At 37.7% G+C, this 18,074-nt stretch overlaps 1 protein-coding gene across 19 annotated transcripts in view; it reads right to left on the bottom strand.

Annotated features, from left to right (window-relative positions):
* Window positions 1–18,074, bottom strand: part of UMAD1 (UBAP1-MVB12-associated (UMA) domain containing 1) — a 360,265-nt gene that overhangs the window by 208,293 nt on the left and 133,898 nt on the right. Inside the window, exon 4 of one of the 19 annotated variants that reach the window (XM_049093626.1) lies at window positions 13,881–14,250. The exons of the other annotated variants lie outside the window; for them this stretch is intronic. Within the exon in view, the coding sequence (XP_048949583.1) occupies window positions 14,231–14,250 (20 nt within the window). The 3' untranslated portion in view covers window positions 13,881–14,230. Of the gene's footprint in view, window positions 1–13,880; window positions 14,251–18,074 lie in introns of those variants that run through there. 19 annotated transcript variants of the gene reach the window in all.

The raw sequence follows: 18,074 nt of genomic DNA, 5'->3' as shown, positions 1-18,074 counted from the left end.
AATTTCTATGGTCAAAAGTATGAGAAAAATCTGCAGAATGCATTCCCTTCCAGTTGACTTCCAATGCACTTAAACATATTAAAGGCTCAGAGAAATTTTTCAGTAAAGAAAATTCAGGGGCACCCAGATGGCTAAGTTGGTTAAGCATCTGACTTGATTTCAGTTCAGGTCATGATCTCAGGGTGTTAAGATCGAGTCCCACATTAGGCTTCATGCTCAGTATAGAGCCTGCTTAAGATTCTCCCTCTCCCTCTGCCCCTCCCCACACTCTCTCCCCCTCTAGAAGGAAGGAAGGAAGGAAAGAAGGAAGGAAGGAAGGAAGGAAGGAAGGAAGGAAGGAAGGAAGGAAGGAAGGAAGGAAGGAAGGAAGGAAACTTAATTCTTTTTCATGGTGATCACTAGGGGCTCAGTGGTTTAGTGCTGCCTTTGGCCCAGGCCATGATCCTGGAGACCTGGGATCGAGTCCCACATCAGGCTCCCTGCATGGAGCCTGCTTCTCCCTCTGCCTGTGTCTCTGCCTCTCTCCCTCTCTCTCTCTCTCTCTCGGTCTCTCATGAATAAATAAATAAAATCTTTGGGATCCCTGGGTGGCGCAGCAGTTTGGCGCCTGCCTTTGGCCCAGGGCGCGATCCTGGAGACCCGGGATCGAATCCCACATCAGGCTCCCGGTGCATGGAGACTGCTTCTCCCTCTGCCTGTGTCTCTGCCTCTCTCTCTCTCTCTCTCTCTCTGTGACTATCATAAAAAATTAAAAAATAAATAAATAAATAAATAAATAAATAAATAAATAAATAAATAAAATCTTTAAAAAAAATAAAACTTTTTTCACAATATATTTGACTATGGAGCATTTTATTCACCTGATACCTCTTAAACAACTTGCAGAGGTCCATGAACACACTATGAGAAATGCTGAAAGAACATTTCTGAAGTTAAAATTGATTATGAAATATATTTTTCTTACCCAATTCTTCACAAGACCCTCAAAATTGTCAAATCTGTTATTCAGCTTTTGAACATTCATTTCCCACACTGCTAACCTACACTTATGTTCCTTTAGCTATCCTTTCACAATGCCCTATCAATTCATTCAATGGCATTTGGGGTGGACAAGCAGTATGGGACTGCATTCTATTACATAATTCTGATTCCAGAACAGCTGATAATCCATGAAGGAGGACAGGAGAGCCAGGCACCTTGAAGACACAGGAGAAAGTCTCAGTGGTCAGAAATATCTCCCCCACATATTCCACAATTAGAAATTCATTAGGGTTAATGAGCTCCTCTTTTAAAATGCAAATACCCTCTGGGAGTGTTTGCTTATTAGTTATTCACCAAGTGAAGTAGTGGAAAGAACAGTGGAATGGCCACTCCATTAACTCCTTTTCATTCTTCAGTCACACACTCATTATACAAGGCAGGCTGGCACTGAGGCAAGGGAATGGCTTTGGAATCTGACAGAACTCAACCCAAATCCTTTACCAAATCCATGACCTTGGGCAAGTCACTCAGAACCTCAACTTCCTCATCCGAAAAATGGGAATAATGATACATAATGAGGCTACTATGAAGACCGAATGGAGAAAACATGTTAAAGGGCAGGGAAGGAGGGAGAGGAGTTGGGGCAAGATAAAGCTTCCGTCTTAAGTGCTGGTGTCATCAACCCACTGTCCTTGTCACGGGGCTGTTGCAGGTTCCCTTGCTAAGGAGAGAGGACAGGAGAGGCCCTCACGTGTCATCTCATTGAGGGCTCTTGGCAGCATTGTGAGGTAGGCTTTATTATATCCACATAAGAATGGCAGGCCTGCTGTTGGGATCCAAGTCCGCTGACAATGCCAAGTCATTACATAATCTCATGCTGCTTCCCATTACTTATCAAAACTTGAGTTATCCAACTTATTCAATACACTTTGAATTGAAGTCCCCTCCAGCTCAGTTTAGTTTTCCATCCCACATTTTCCAATACTATCCATTTTACTCCCCATTTTCCCCTCTAACAAAGAAAGGAAGAAGAGACAGAAAACAGAAGTACTAATTGCTGACGATATGCCCTGCCCAGGAGCCTGATGCTGGCAAGTCAGGATTTTGATGACAATTGTTAGAACCCCACGAGCCAAGAACAGGAACAATGAAGTTAGCAAACAAAAATGGGAAAAGGTTTGAACTGACAAGGGATAAAAGAAAAGCAAATTAAAATGACACCAAGAATATGTTAAATCAGCACACCAAAATTATGACACTGCAGGTTCACTAACGATGGACTACCACTAATGCAATGGCATCATTCTGACAATGAAGTTGCACTCAATCAACATCTGTTGATTTGACTGTGGCAGGTATGGCAAGGGGGTGGGGGCGGTATATAAGAAAGACAGCTCTAGCCACATACTCACTAAGAGTTTATAAAAAAAAGGAATTATAAGTGAATGTTAAAATGAAAAAAATTAAGGGTTCAATAGAACAAACAGTCCACTTTTTGTATTAATGTGGATCTTAATTTTAATACATATTTCTATACAATTGTTAGGCATCGTGTTAGATTTGATTTTCCGACTGCTATTAAAATGGCACAGCTAAAACCCTGCTTATTACTCTAAAAGCTTAAGGGCACAATGAATACTGAAACATGTTTACTCAGGAAAGTAGGAATATCAGCAAATCCAACTGGGGTCAGACCCACTGATCAGTCTACCGGCCTGCTCTTAATTAACTTGTCATAGGATTCCACAGATGTCTTTGGGTCTGAGTCTTGTTACTTTGTAGTTGTAGCTATGGGTAATAATTTTTCTGAAAGATCTTCAAACAACCAAAAACATCCATTAAGCTTTAACACTATGTTAAACAGTTAAGCCCAGGCATTCTTACTTTCGGACTACAAGATCAGAAATGCAAAAGACTCCCCCTAAAGTAATTTTGCACACTATTGCATCATGCTGTACAAATCTTTAACGGATTTCTGTTACTATCTTTCCTAAATCCCAGTAAACTTATATACTGTGAGAGTAAGTTCGGCTGACCATTCCTGACTCTGAATCCCAAAATGCTGCTGAAAGAAAGCTTCATAAAGGGCCGCTCTGAGCCCTCCACTGACAACAGGTTCTATAGGCTCTGTGAAAACAAACAGCACTGACACAAAAAGGATTTTCAGTGTGTATGGCTTGAAGCCAAACTTGGTAAATAGAAAAGAGCAGGCTCACTCTCCTAGGTTATCTGGTATCCTGAGACACAGACTCCAACGTGTTGCCTGTTGTGGGTAAAATGATGGCATTGATCTATCACTAATAATGCAACCTATGGTTGGAGATGTACTGACATCACATCACTCACAGTCAGGAGTGTTGTTTCTTTTCCAACCAACAATTAACTTGTGAAAATACTGGTTGGTGTCATGAGTTCTGCTCGGTCCGTTTTCAACATAAAAAGATAAGTGATCCCATGAGATCAAATGTGTGTTTCAAACATGGCATCAATTGGTCCAATCAGAGATATGAGGTAGGTAAGCTTCTCAATCTCTTTAAATTGAGTTTTTAGATTGATAAAAGGGTTTTAGTGTAACAGAAAACTGCAAAGAAAATTTGTAGCACCAACAAGAACAAAATAGGAAATATAATCAGCCTCAAGTTAAGTTTCATTAATTCAAGAAATATTTGTTAAATACCTGCTATGTATCATGCTGGGCACTATGTGAACTAGTGCAATCCTGTCCTTGCCCTCACATCATTTACATTTCCCTAGAAGGCATTTCAACCAAGCAAACACAAGTCACAAAAATGGCTGTAGAAATGAGCCAAAAACTAGAAATTATGGGGGCACCCAGTCAGTTAAGGAACAGAAATTTGTATGGAGAATTCTGTGAAAAAGGTGGATGGGGTATAATAGAACCAAACATCATTAATATGGCTTTGCCCCCCCTCCCCCCCTACAGCTCGTTTCATTAAAAAAAAAAGTGTATCATTAGTATCATTAGTTTTAATGGATGTCAAATATTAAACATGCTCTTGAAGAGCGAAGAGAGTATTTCTGGAAAATGCATCAACATTTTTTGAAGAAAAGTTGATTGAAAAAAAAAAAAAAAGAATTGGGCAGCCCGGGTGGCTCAGTGGTTTAGTGCCACCTTCAGTCCAGGGTGTGATCCTGGACACCCGAGATCGAGTCCCGTGTGGGGCTCCCTGCGTGGAGCCTGCTTCTCCCTCTGCCTCTCTGTCTCTGTGAATAATAAATAAAATCTTAAAAAAAAAATAAAAGAATCACCTGCAAATCACAGATCACAATTAGAAGCAAAGCCACACATGGCAGCTATGATGAGGTGGCATGATGTGGTAATTGGATGAAGACAAATAATTTGATTTCAAAATGCAGAAGAACCTGGTTGGTTTTAATGAAGATGCCACACTTGTTATTTGGTCATACAACATAAGTGCATAAATTACTGTCTCAAGGATTGCAATACACTGTGTCATATTTAAAACGTTCACTTAAGAAAATGAGAAGTGGTCCCTTTAAGAACTCAGGTAAACCTACACGCCACAAGGCTGAGGGAGGAAGTCCTAACCTGTTCACTGGTCCCTGACTTGAAGCAGGCACTCAGCAACAGTGAATTGTTCCTTAGCATCCTGAGAAAGAAAGGGCCCAGATACCCTTCCTTTGTAACCCCAAAGTTGAGGGTTGCAAACTCAGACCTGACCATCCTTTGGTACATTTATAAAAGTTTTAGTTGGGCTACAATACAGAGACAGAGTGGAAAAGAAAGCGTATCATGGGATAGCCTGGGATGAATATGCCCCAAAGTAAGGCAAGGGCTGAAAGAGGAGGGGAGTAGAGCCTTCATCTGCATAAACCGAAGCAAGTTCTGAGACCTCTGCCTGGCACTAGGGCAGTACATCTCATATTTCAGTATGTGTAAGAATCACCAGGGGTGCAAATTCCTGAGTCTCACAAGACATTCAGACTTGTGAACTCTGGTGAAGCACCTAAGAATCAAAACTTTTAGCAAGCATTCCAGGAGATTCGAAGGCAGCTGGTTCATGAACAACACTTTGAGAAACACTGAAGCAGACTTACCTCACATGGCTGACAGATTACCATCTGCCTAATTTTTGGAATGACTGTCCCCTCCCTCCTCATCTCCTCCCTCCCACATTGTTTAAATATTTAGTCCATATCTCTGTGTTAAGGTTGGGGCTCAGTAAGATAAGTCCTCAAAAGAACTGGGAGCAGGGTCTTAAAGAAATATCTGTACATCCATGTTTAGTAGAACAGCAGCATTCACAAGAGCCAAAAAGTGGAAACAACCCAAGTGTCCATCAGCCAGTGAACCGATCAACAAAATGTGATAAAATGGAACATTACTGAGCCTTAAAAGGAAGGAAATTCTGATGCATGCTATAACATGAATGAACCTTGAAGACATGTTAAGTGAAATAAGTCAGTCATAAAAAGACAAATACTTTTTTGATTCCATTTATATGAGGTGCCTAGAACAGTCGAATTCATAGAGATAGAGCAGAATGGTGGCTGCCAGGGCAGGGGGGAGTGGGGAATGGAAAGATATTTAATAGGTTCCAGCGGTTAAGTTTTGCAAGATATAACTTATGTGTCTTTTGCCATAATTAAATATAAAATTTTTTTAAAGATTTATTTACTTTGGAGAGGGAGAGAAAGAGCATGAGTTGGGGATAGGGGCAGAGACAGGGAGAGAATCTCAAACGGACTCGCTGCTGAGCAAGGAGGCCAATGAGGGGTTTGATCTCATGACCCTGAGATCATGACCTGAGCCAAAATCAAGAGTCAGACACTCAACCAACTGAGCCACCCAGGCTCCCCAAATATACACCATTTTAAAAATAAGATAGGTTATCCTCTATTGAGAACAATGGAATGGTAGAAGTTAAAGATAAGTCTATTACGGCTAATGCTGTATTTTACAATTTATTTTAATTTCATTATAATAAATGTTTTCATATATATTAGTCTTTAGTTCATAGTCTTGTTATTTTAATAAATACATATATTTAAAGAAAAAAGAAAAATCAAGTGAAGGAAATTGTGTTTGCTGTCCCTCTGCCACAGAATTGGTATGGCTCGATGACAAGCGTGGCTATAAGAAATAGTTTGACCAGATGAAACAGATGAAACATAATTTTAGATTATATAACTTCACAGCTATTATGCAGCCCCTTTAATGATCTAAAGCAAAATACCTAAACTTCCTTTGGGGAAGAGAGATTTTTTCAATGACCTTAAACCTTGAGGTCACTAGGATGAAGAGGAGAGGTTGCACATAATGAAATCCAGGTATTCAGGGCAAGGGATTCAATATTAACAAATCAATTCTAAGGTGTCCACTGCTGGCTTGTGCTTTCCCATAGAAATCCCATCTCTGGGATTAATGGAGTTAATGGAAGGGAAAAAAGGAGAGTAACAGGGTAGGAGACAGAGGACAAAATCAGACTTTTAAGAGCCTGCTACGGGTAGATCCCAGTCTAATAACACTGACCTCAGAAGCTCCAAAATAGATTGATAGCACAAAACTAGAATGGTGAAAAGGCAAAAACCCATTAAGAAGGAAGACGCATCCATGACAGTGAGCAGGTGGCATGGCTAAAGAGTAGGAGAATTTGCTTCATTACAGGGTGAAATGTGATGGTGAGAAGAGCAAAAACCACTCTTTGTCTGAAATGTTCTTCAACCCAGGCCTCAACCAGCTAATAGGTACTCAGTCTTCATATCTCAGCTTCAACCTCCCTAACTCATGCCCCTTTCCATGCTCCCGTATTTGCACTTCGCACATTTGCAGTCATTTAATTGTACACACTCATTTGTTTAATTAGCTATTGTTCTCACTAGACTGTCAGTTCCACCAAGGCAGTGACATGTTTATTTGCCACAATATTCGCAGTATCTATTGTGGTGGCCGGCATCATGTAGGCACATGATAGCTCCTTATGTAATGGCTGTTTTCTGACTGATGCAGCATGGCCAACGTGGCATTGTCAAAAGGAAGGTGGCAGACAGTCTGAGACAAAGAAATTTCTGATGAAGCTATGGGATAAATACAGGAAGCTGAAGAGGATGCACCATGATTGGTAAAAGGAAACAGGTTTATTCATAGCACCGAGAAGTGGGCAAAAGGTAGAGGTTGAACAAAAGGCTTAAGCAGAAGTCAACAGGCGCAGCTCTAATGTAAAGTTTGGACAGGATTTCAGCAATAAGGAAGAATGAGGTAGATCAGCTGTAAAATACTTGGACACACTTCCGAGCAGTTTGTTAAGGGTAGAACAAAAAGGACAGAGTCAATAGAGACTTTAAAATCAGAGAAGAGATTTTACCAGGTTCCATGTAGTTACATGAGTTTGAGAGAATGGCATGAAATAAAAGTGGTACCTGAGATTCCAAAAGAATTCTGATAAAATATTTTTATCTTACTGTATTTAATGCTGTAGTTTTGAGTTTTTACCACTGATGTGTATTAATAAATTTTAAAATATCTTCTTTAAAAAAACACAGTACCAAAAAACAAAACCAAAAAAACCTTCAAAATATGTAGTATCACATTGGAATACATATGTATATATTTGTGATTAAAAAGGATGTCTAAAAGTAGTTGTAATGTTCAAAGAAACCTACAGTTCTTTCAGTTGGTAAAGAAGGAATCATTCATTTCAAGACAAGTTAAACAGTAAAATCATTTGCTATGTTAAAGTTACGAAAATTGCATATGGTTTATGTGCTTTAAATTTACTTTTTAGTTTATTACTACCTAATTCCATAGTATTGCTCAGTTTCATGAATTGGATATCCTTGAAATCAGAGTTCGTTTATTAAATTCTCACTGTATATTTGTATCTTCACGATTCAGTGATTTCAAATAAATTCAGTAGTCTTCTAGGGAAGGGTTTAGTGAAATTAGGATTTATCTGGACATGTGCCTAATTGCAACACATTAAAAAAAGTTCCAATCTCAAACAGCTTCTCTTTTTTTAAGGCTTAAAGGACTAGGACGGACAGAAAGACAAATATATTAACCAACCAGCTCTGTTATGCAAAACTGTCTCCGAGAAGTTGCTTCATTCCAGTCAACCTGTCTCAATCAAATTCCTTCTCTTCTCCTACTCACCCACCTTACCCATCTCTAGACTTAATAAAGCAAACCCCCCTCCTATGGCTATCAGATTTTCTCTGTTCACCTTACTAGAAGGCATATCAACTCTAGTGAGAGCAAGGGTCCTGGAAACCAGAGCACATGGCAATCCCAATCTAAGAGGAAGAGCAAAAAGTAGCTCTCCTAACAAGGCTTCCTGAGGAGGAAAATACTCCATGCTTACTTCTCTGTACAAAGCCAACTCATCTGTAGACCATGCTTCTACTTATGCATTACAGAGCAAAAGACATTGGAAAGAAACACATAAAGAATATGGTTTTTTCTTAAGCCCTACTCTAAGATGATAACAAATAGTGGACTTAGTAAGAAGTTTCTCAGACAGGGAAACCATACACAGAAGTAGTGAGATAAAGAGCTGAAAAACTTGGGTTGGTTGAGGCCCTGGGTTCTCAAAACAGTAAATGGACCCATATTCAAACATCAGTAGACAACAGAAACATTCGTCTATGGTCTGAATGTGTCCCTCAAAATTCATATGTTGAAATCCTAATCTCCAAAGATGATGGAGGACCTTTGGGAGGTACTTAGGTCATGATGGAAGAGCCTTCAAGAATGGGATTAGTGCCATTATACAAGAGACCCCCCCAGAACTCCCTAGTCCCTTTCTCATGTGAGCAGGTGGTTAGCAGACACCTGCTCTGAGCCAGGAAGAAGGCCGTTGCCAGAAAGCAACCATGCTGGTGCTTTGATCTTGGACTCTCCAGGCTTCAGTATTGTGATAAATAAAGTTCTGTTGTTTATACACTACCCAGTCTCTAGTATTTTGTTACAGACTGAGACATCTTCCAAAGTTAAAATAAATAAATTATTTGGGCATATCCATCATTTCTGATTATCCAAGTATCTGTTTCCCTATCAAATTGATGAGCTAGTATTTTTATTTCCCAATTATCCACTGGCAGGACATTTTTTTAAAAAAAATCAGTCAGCTTGCCTCTCTATCCATCTATCTTTCCATCTATTCATCCATTCATGTCTTTCTTCTTCCTTCTCTCTCCTCCTAAAGAATTGAGTCTCAGCAAGAAGGCAGTGGCAGGATTCCAGAGCCCAAGTGAGGAGAAGAGGATGTGGGGGAGATGGTGGCAGCAATGACCTGCTTCAGGCTCCTGAAATACAAGCAGGGTGAAGATGGGCCTGGTTCATCTAATTGTGCCAGAGAGTGCTCAAAGAATGAGGAGGACACACTGAACAGGCTCCCTCTGGCCAAGTCTGGAGCATTTTAAACATCAAAATAAATAATAACAACAGATTACAATCCATTAAAAATATCCAGACATGATAAAATAAATTTTAGAATTCATGCACCCATGCTGATATAAATGAAAGAATGAATAAATAAAAAATGAAAAGAAGGAAGCTTTTCCTTGCAGTGGAATGCCAACTGATGAATGCAGAAGGAATGAAGAAATTAGAAAATCACCATTTGGCAACTTTCAGTAATAATTAATTCAGCCAAGAAGCACAGATAGATGCTAAAACTAGTGGGTGGGATCTTGATAAGAAACAGGATATTACATAGTCTGAAACCACCAACCCCCCACATACTGATCATAGAGAGGGAATGAGTAATTTTACAGTAGAGAAATCTGGTAGACATGACTTTAGGTCTGTGATCACGGTAAACCATCTTCAGTAATGTAACAAATAGGAACTGTGCACTCCCCTATAGGATGCAATGAGGAGAGCACATAGCTTCTGGGGTGCTCCTAACAAAAATGTATCAGCGAAATCTAATTTTGAGGACATATCAGACAAACCCAAACTGAGGGCTATTTCACAAAATAACTGATCTGCAATCTTCAAAAGTATCCAGATATTGAAAAGTCAAGGGAAGACTGAGGAACTATTCCAGATTGAAGGAGACTAATGGGACAGGACAACTCAGTGCAATATGCAATTCTGAACAGAATCCTTTGGCTATGAAGTACATCGGGTGAACAAAATATAAATAGGGGTCTATGGCTCCGATGGTTAATTTCCTGATTTTGATGACTGATGTAGGACAGATCTGTGCTTTTAGCAACTACACGCTAACGTATTTGGAAGTGAAGACACGTTATACTGCTAATTTACTCTCAAATGATAAAACAAAAAGCTCCGTTTTGCAAGTTTTCTGTAAGTTCAAAATTATTTCAAAATAAGCAGAAAATAAATAAGAATAATTAGGATGGTTGGAATACATAGATATATAAAGATAGACAAGAGACAGAGGTATAGGTCGAGGTAGAGATAGAGATCTCAGTGGCTCCATTAACCCACCAGCAGAACCAGAAGGAATCCTTTACTCTCTCCACTTTTTTTTTACCACTTTCACTTGTAAAGGACTACACAGAGCAGTGGTATGCACAGTCACGCAGGGATGTTTCATTCCCAACAAAAACTCTAACATAGTTCAGACCATTGAGCAACCTCTTTCTCAGGAGGAGGGGCAGAAACTAACTGAAAACTAGAATCAGATGATACAATAATGTGTAAACAGGCTGGTCTTGTTTACTTTCTCACATGGCACTCTTCCTTAAAAGATTTTAAGTGCTTCTTTCCCTACTTTCCAAGGAAATTGTGACATCTTCATGAAGGGAGATTATCTCTTTACAACAACTTCAATGAAGAAGGAATACTTTTGCTTACTTAACAGGTAAAGAAAATAACAAAAAAGAAATTTAAAGTTCCCAGCATCACAAAATGCCTGAGTGGTAGAGCCAGGATTCAAACTAATCTCTGTCTGGGTTTAAGACTCATGTTCTTTCTAACATAATTATAAGAGGAAACTGTTTACTCTGAATTCTCTCCATGAACAATATCCACCTTCAGAATGGCATACCGTCACAGGCAAACTGGATCCATTTATCGTCTTAAATTTCTTCTTTATTTTGCCTCCTTCTTGTGAATGTATTGAATTAGAGTAGACGGAGCACAATGTCTATTTCTGGTTTCACTTCGCTTAACTGCAAGTACACTGACCGTGTACTTTTATGACATTGTGCAAAACAAACCAAATACCACAGGGAACAAGGGGCCTGTGAAGGAGTTTTGTTGTTGGTTTTTTAACTATGTGGTTGGTGTAATTATTTCTGGCTCTTACGTTTCATTTCCATTTTCTCTTAAGGACTTGAAACCGTTTTTACATCTCTCTAATGAAAGCCCATCACTTTACCTCTCCAGTTTCCAACAGCTCATTTTTTAAACTAAACCTGGTAGCTAAGACACAGAAGTGACCTGTGAGCTAATCCTGACTGCTGCCCTCCATCCCTGCTCGGGAACCCGTTTTATAAGGGAGATGGGGAACACAGTCTCCTTGTTGCCTTTTCTTTCTCTCCTCCCGGCCACAAAGCTTAACAAACACCCACAGAAACACACCCTACAGCATCTGCCTTTTTAAAAATACAATTCCTATTCTACAAAAGACAGGATTCTTAATCATACTCCAATTCTACTGTCATTACAGAGATAGTGAATTCTTTTTATTTTGCTAAAGGAAATAGGTATTTAATAAGACCAGCCATGGCTTACAGACACTTAGAGCATGTTACAACTATCTGTACTTGATCTGACCTAGTTTCACTTGACAAATGAGCTAAGACAATACAACCATCCTGTCTCTTATGAGGATTAAATGAGATCCTAGATGGTATTTTCCTAAAAATCAGCAAAACTATCATCTCAAAAGAGGATCTCATTTCTAGATCAGACTTGGCCAGTGGATATGGCTATCCACACAAGAGATTATGTACCAGACATTCTGCTATTGTTGCTGATGTAGGCACAGAAGGTCAATAATGTGGATTAACTAGGATTAAAGTATTATTTTCTGATTACATTTGTGGTTCAAGTTTCTGTGTACTTAAAACTATTCTTAAGATTAAGCAAAACAAAACAAAACTCTACAATTTAAAATGAAGAAAAAGTAATAAAACAACAAATTTATAAGTTTAAAGAATTAGAACTACTTAAACTAACAAAATATTTACTTTTATTATATATGCAATAACATGTATATACATGACTTAGACATGTTTTCTTACCTCTGAGGTGATACAAAGACAACATGTGACACAAACACGTATATTTCACACATACATATATGTCAAGCATTCAGATAAATAAATGGCGTAGAAGGAGACAGAAAACAATGAGAAATATCCAGAACAGAACGTATAGGAGAATACAGGGGGAAAAATTAGAGAAACTGAAATATTTTCCTTTTTCTCTTACTTGGGGTTTTTTTTCTGGTACTATTAAAAAAAATTTCTTCCCAAGTTACTATGTTCCTAAAAAGAAAGAGAGGAGCAAACAGAAAACAGAGAAGAAAAGGGAAGCTTAAAAAATGAGAGAAGGTGCCTAGTGGCTCAGTTGGTTAAGTGTTCAGCTCTTGATTTTGGCTCAGGTGATAATCTCAGGGTTATGAGATAGGGCCCCGTGTTGGGCTCCTTGCTCAGGTCTGCTTGAGATTCTCTTCCTCTCCCTCTGCCCTCCTCTGCACTCACACACACACTCTTTCTAATAAAAATAAATAAATCTTTTTTTTTTTAATGAGAGAATGGAAAAAAAATTTAGAATAACATAAATGGTAAATGATGTAGTTTTCATTGTAAGAATAATTTACCTAATGTAATGAAGGATATTTTCACATTTAAAAATTTCATTAATTTTAACTGTGTAGGCCAGCCCGGGTGGCTCAGCGGTTTAGCTCTGCCTTCAGCCCAGGGTGTGATCCTGGAGATCCCGGATCAAGTCCCATGCCGGGCTCCCCACATGGAGCCTGCTTCCCCCTCTGCCTGTGTCTCTGCTTCTCTCTCTCTCTCTCTGTGTCTCTAATGAATAAATAAAATCTTTAAAAAAAATTTTTAACTGTGTGACTTCATTCAAAATATAAGGCTAGAGAAAATGGTTTATTTTATTTTTTTAAGATTCTATTCATTTATTCACAAGGAGGATAAATACAAAATAAATATATAAAACTCCATAGCTTTCAAATAACCAGTTATAAAATATAACAAAATTATCCAATTTCCAATAGCCACAAAATATATGTGGAAATAAATTTTTTTGAAAACCAGGTCCTAGGTGAATAAACCTATAAAATTGTACTGAGGAGTATTTAATAAAAATACTTGAATAAATGGAGAATCATCCTTGGGTAGGATTATATACACATAAATATGTCATTCTTGCCACTTAAATTTATAGAAATACCAGTAAGGTAATTCCAAGGAAATCCTCACTTTTCTCCCCTGAAGATAGCAATGTATTTTAAAGCTGTATTAGCAAAAATTTAAACACTAGAATAATCCGATAATTTTTCAAAAAGAATTAGGGAGAGAATTTGTGCCCTATACACTAGTACATTTTTAAAAATCTAAATTAATTGCAACAATAATGAACCAGAAAGAAGGCAGATCAGTGACACATAAAACTCAGAAATGGATCCTAGGGCACCTGGGTGGCTCAGCTGGTTAAGTGTCTGCTTTCAGCTCAGGTCATGATCCCAGGGTCCTGGGATCACGTCCTGCATTGGGCTCCCTGTTCAGTGGGAGTCTACTTCTTTCTTTACCCCTCCCCCCGATTGTGATCTCTCTCTCAAATAAAATCTTAAAAAAAAGAAATGGATCCTAGGCTACAAAAAACTTTTTATTTTTAGTACATTCAGTTCACATCAATGATATATTACTGAATACCTATGTATCAGGTACTGTGATAATAGAAAAGTAAACCGGTATAATCTTTCCAAAAACCAACCTGGCAATATGTATTAAGAAGTTATAAAGAGTTTACATCCTCTCAGTCAGTAAATGCACTTCTAAATGCATTCTAAAGAGCGGTCAGATATTAGTTTAAGTATTAACACAAAGATTTTCATTACAATGCTATTTTTTTTTAAAGATTTTACTTATTTGACACAGAAAGAGCAAGCACAAGCAGGGAGAGCAGCAGGCAGAGGGGAGAGGGTGAAGCAGGATCCCCGCTGAGCACAGTGTCCGAAGTGGAGCTTGATCCCAGAAATTGGGATCACGGCCTGAGCCGAAGGCAGAAACATAATCAACTGAGCCACCCAGGTACCCCATCGTAGGGTTATCTAAAACAGTAAAAACCTGGCAAAAGTAATAGGAGAATCAATAAATTAATTATGGTATGTCTATACAATGGAATAATACATAACCATTAACATTATGTTTAAAAACATACTCATGTATATTCACACAATACAATATTATATAACAAAGAAAAACCAACTACATCTCATATAATATGGGTGAATCTCAGAAACAATCATTTTTAGTGAAAGAGCAAGACACAAAATACACATAATGTATGATTGAATTTACATGCATTTCATACACATAAAACAATCTATGCTTTAAGAAGTCAGGATACCTTTGGGTAGTGGGATAAAGTGATGGAAAGTGGGTATGGGTTGGGGGGAGATTCTCGGATTCTATAATTTCTATTTCTTGAGCTAGATGGTAATGACATATGAAAAATCATTGAAGTTAAAAATTGTATGTTTCTGTATGTATGCTATTCACTAATAAAAAGGTTTCGAAATTAATGACCTGAAAAAAATGTCCACAATATTAAAGTAGGAAGAAAGTCATTCTGCAAAACTGTGCATGACATAGTCTCAGTTTTGTGAATTAAAGAATAGTACAGAAAAATTGCCAGAGGGAAATCAGCAGTAGGAGTATATAAGTCAGGGGTTGGGGAAGATTAAAGGAGCTGGTGGAAAACAGGAAAAGACCCCTATGGTGTCATTTATTAAGAAAGCTTGGTTTGGAGGAGAGATGGTGGTGGCCAGAAGGTATGTGGAGTAAAGTGGGGAGCCTGTTTAAATTCTGATGGAAAAGAATCAATAGAGAGGTAAAGGTACAGGAAATATACTGAAAATGAGCCAATAACGCTTCTTAGCAGGCTGGTAAATATATACAAAAGAAGCAAACGCAAAAAAGGGGTAGAAAGGGTTTAACTACTATATGCACACAAAACAGTTCCTTTTTCATAGAGCTTTGCAAATTAATATGTCAAGAAGCTTGTCAATTTTCCTCTCCAGGCATATCCACTTGTATTTTTCATGAAGCCTTCAGATTATCACATTATCTGGATCAGGAAATTGTTAAAGAGTTTCAGCCAGATGATAATCTATCTCTCACTTCAAAGTACTTCAGGCCAAAATAAAGACCAGGTCAAGCATAATGACAGCAGGTCTGGCAGCAAGTAGCATTTCTACTGCATGTGAGCTGTGTGATTTGAGGCAAGTTATTTAACCTCATCAAGTCTGAGTGGCCTCATCTGAAAAATGATAAAGACAATAACAGGTTGATAAGAGGCTTAAATGAGATCATCCACATAAAATGCCTGACATAGGGCACAGAGGAAACCCTCAATTATAATTTCTGTTTTTTAATCTGAGGGCAGTTTCTAAGGGGTCTTCAGATCTAGAAATAGCAAAACAAAAACCAAGAACATTATAGGCAAGGAATCAGACCACCTAATTCAAGGTAAATAATTTCAGCAAAGAATATGTTTTCTCTCAACTTTTTATTTAAAAAAAATGTCAAATCTATAGAAAATTTGATCCTTTGCCCACATGGCGGCATCCTGCCCAAGGCTCAAGGTCTTGGGGCCTCAATAAAGTTTCCCTTTCATTGGCTGGAGAAAAATTTTTTGAAAAATAGTACAACGTACATCCTAGATTGTTCCCCTTCACCTATATGAACCAATTGTTAAGTTTTGCCATATTTACTTTCTCTCTCTACAAATCCATGTACAAAATCAGTGTTGGAGAAACCAAGACTCCAAACAGTTGGCTCATTATATAGTACAGTACATTCCATCTATCTGTCTTGTGTACAGTCAGCCTTTTTCAAAGAATCTGATTTAACACATAAGACCTAATGTAATACTAAAGCTGCATTAACTTGGAGAACCAATGGAAGCTAACACACTGAAAGCAGATAAGAAGATAATTTGGGGCAATGCCCCCTTGAGAAAGACAAAGGGCTTAGAGCTCTAGGCTTAGATCTGTTAACAAGGAGAAAGCAAAGGCTTTCATAAACAGGCAAGGAAACCTGATAGAGCTGGATCAGGGTAAGAGTGAGATGTGTCACTGAATAAAGTCACTGGCAGAGGACTTTGAGAAATATCCTTGCATGTGCATGGGCATTTCCCCCTTATTACACAGTCGGTCTCCACTCCCTTTTTAAGAACACAAATTATCATACACATCTGGCAGTGAAGCAGAAAATCCAAAGGATGCTAAACACTTTGTCTCCAATAATTACCACATCTGGAAATGTATTCTACATATATTAGGTTGAACCATACAAAATTTTTTCTAGATTAAAAAAGTCATTATGGGCAATTTCATGTATTCAAATATATTTGTTCACATAGGAAATGACATATGTATAAGGATATTTCCTGCAGTACTGTTTACAAAAGTGGAAGTCCAGAAATAAACTAGTATATGTTATGTATGTGTATGGATATATATAGGAATATTATGCAACTGTCTCTCTCTATATGTGTGGAAGATGTATATTTAAAAACATAGTGGAATATTATGCAACTATCAAAAAAGAATTAAGAGGCTCTCTGTGTACCACCTTGGAAATTTCAGATACACTGTTAAGTAAAATATGTAAAATATTCAATATAGTAAGCTATCTTTTGGGTAAAAGCAAAGAGAAGAATAAAAAAATATTTACATTTGCTTACATACACAAAGAAATTCTGGAAGAATACATAAGAAATTAATAGTTGTTTACTGTTCGTGAAGTGTGAACTGTGTAGTGCAAGACAGATTTGGGAGAATTTTCATTGCCTCCCTCTTTATGTATTTTGACCCATTTGTATGTATTATCTAGTCAGAAAAACTTAAGAATCTCTGAGAAAAAATTAAAGTAACTGATATTTAGATGGGGAACCAGAAATTGGAAAATGATTCGTGCTATGTTTTCATCTACAACGATGCAACACTAAGTTGTAATCATCTCAATGAAATCAGTTTCTAGTGTTTGTATGATAAACATTATTATAGATTTAACATAAAAAATTTGATGATTTCCCATCAGAGAACACAAAAATATCTAATGGGCTTTTTTTAAAATAAAGAAAATTTTTATTTTGAGATAATTATAGATTCATTAGTTACATATTATATAGTTGCATAAATAGTATTGAAAATTCCCATGTAGCCTTCACCTTGTTTTCCCCCATGGTTATGATCCCAACCACTGGCAACCAACCACTAATCTGTTCTCCATCTCTATAACTTTGTCATAGGAGAATATTGTATAAATGGAATCATATGGTCTGTAATCTTTTCAGATTGGCTTTTAATTATTTTTGCAATGTCAATCCCCATATTTCATTTTCCCATATGCTTTTTTTTAAAGTCAGGGTTATTGAGGGATAATTTACATGTTGTAATATTCATCCTTTTCAGTGTGTAGTTCTATGAATTTTTTATAGTTTTATTGTGGTATAATTAATGTATAACAGACTGCACATTTTCAAGTGTCAAGTTTGATCAGTTTTGACATATGTATACATTTGTGGAAGCATCATCACAATCAACATAATGAATATATCCATCACTCCCTAAAATTTCCTCATGCTCCTTTGCAATGCATTCCTCCTACGCCACACACCCATCCCCAAGCAACTACTCTGCTTTCCATCACTAGGTTTTCTAGATTTTTATATAGAGGGACTCATATAGCATGTTCTTTCCTTTCTCTTCAGTAAATATCTAGGAGTGGAATGGCTGGGTCATATGGTAGGTCTACATTTAACTTTTTAAAAAAAACAGTCAAACATCCAAAATGGCTGCACCATTTCACATTCCTACCAGCAATAATATGCAAGTATCCATAATTCCTCCACATCCTCCCAACATTTGGTATGGTCAGTAGTT

The sequence above is a fragment of the Canis lupus genome, chromosome 14 (assembly GCF_003254725.2).
Source record: "Canis lupus dingo isolate Sandy chromosome 14, ASM325472v2, whole genome shotgun sequence".
In the NCBI taxonomy this organism is placed as follows: domain Eukaryota; kingdom Metazoa; phylum Chordata; class Mammalia; order Carnivora; family Canidae; genus Canis; species Canis lupus.
The sequence above is the reverse complement of the archived record's forward strand: the minus strand, read 5'-3'. Positions and strand labels throughout refer to the sequence as shown.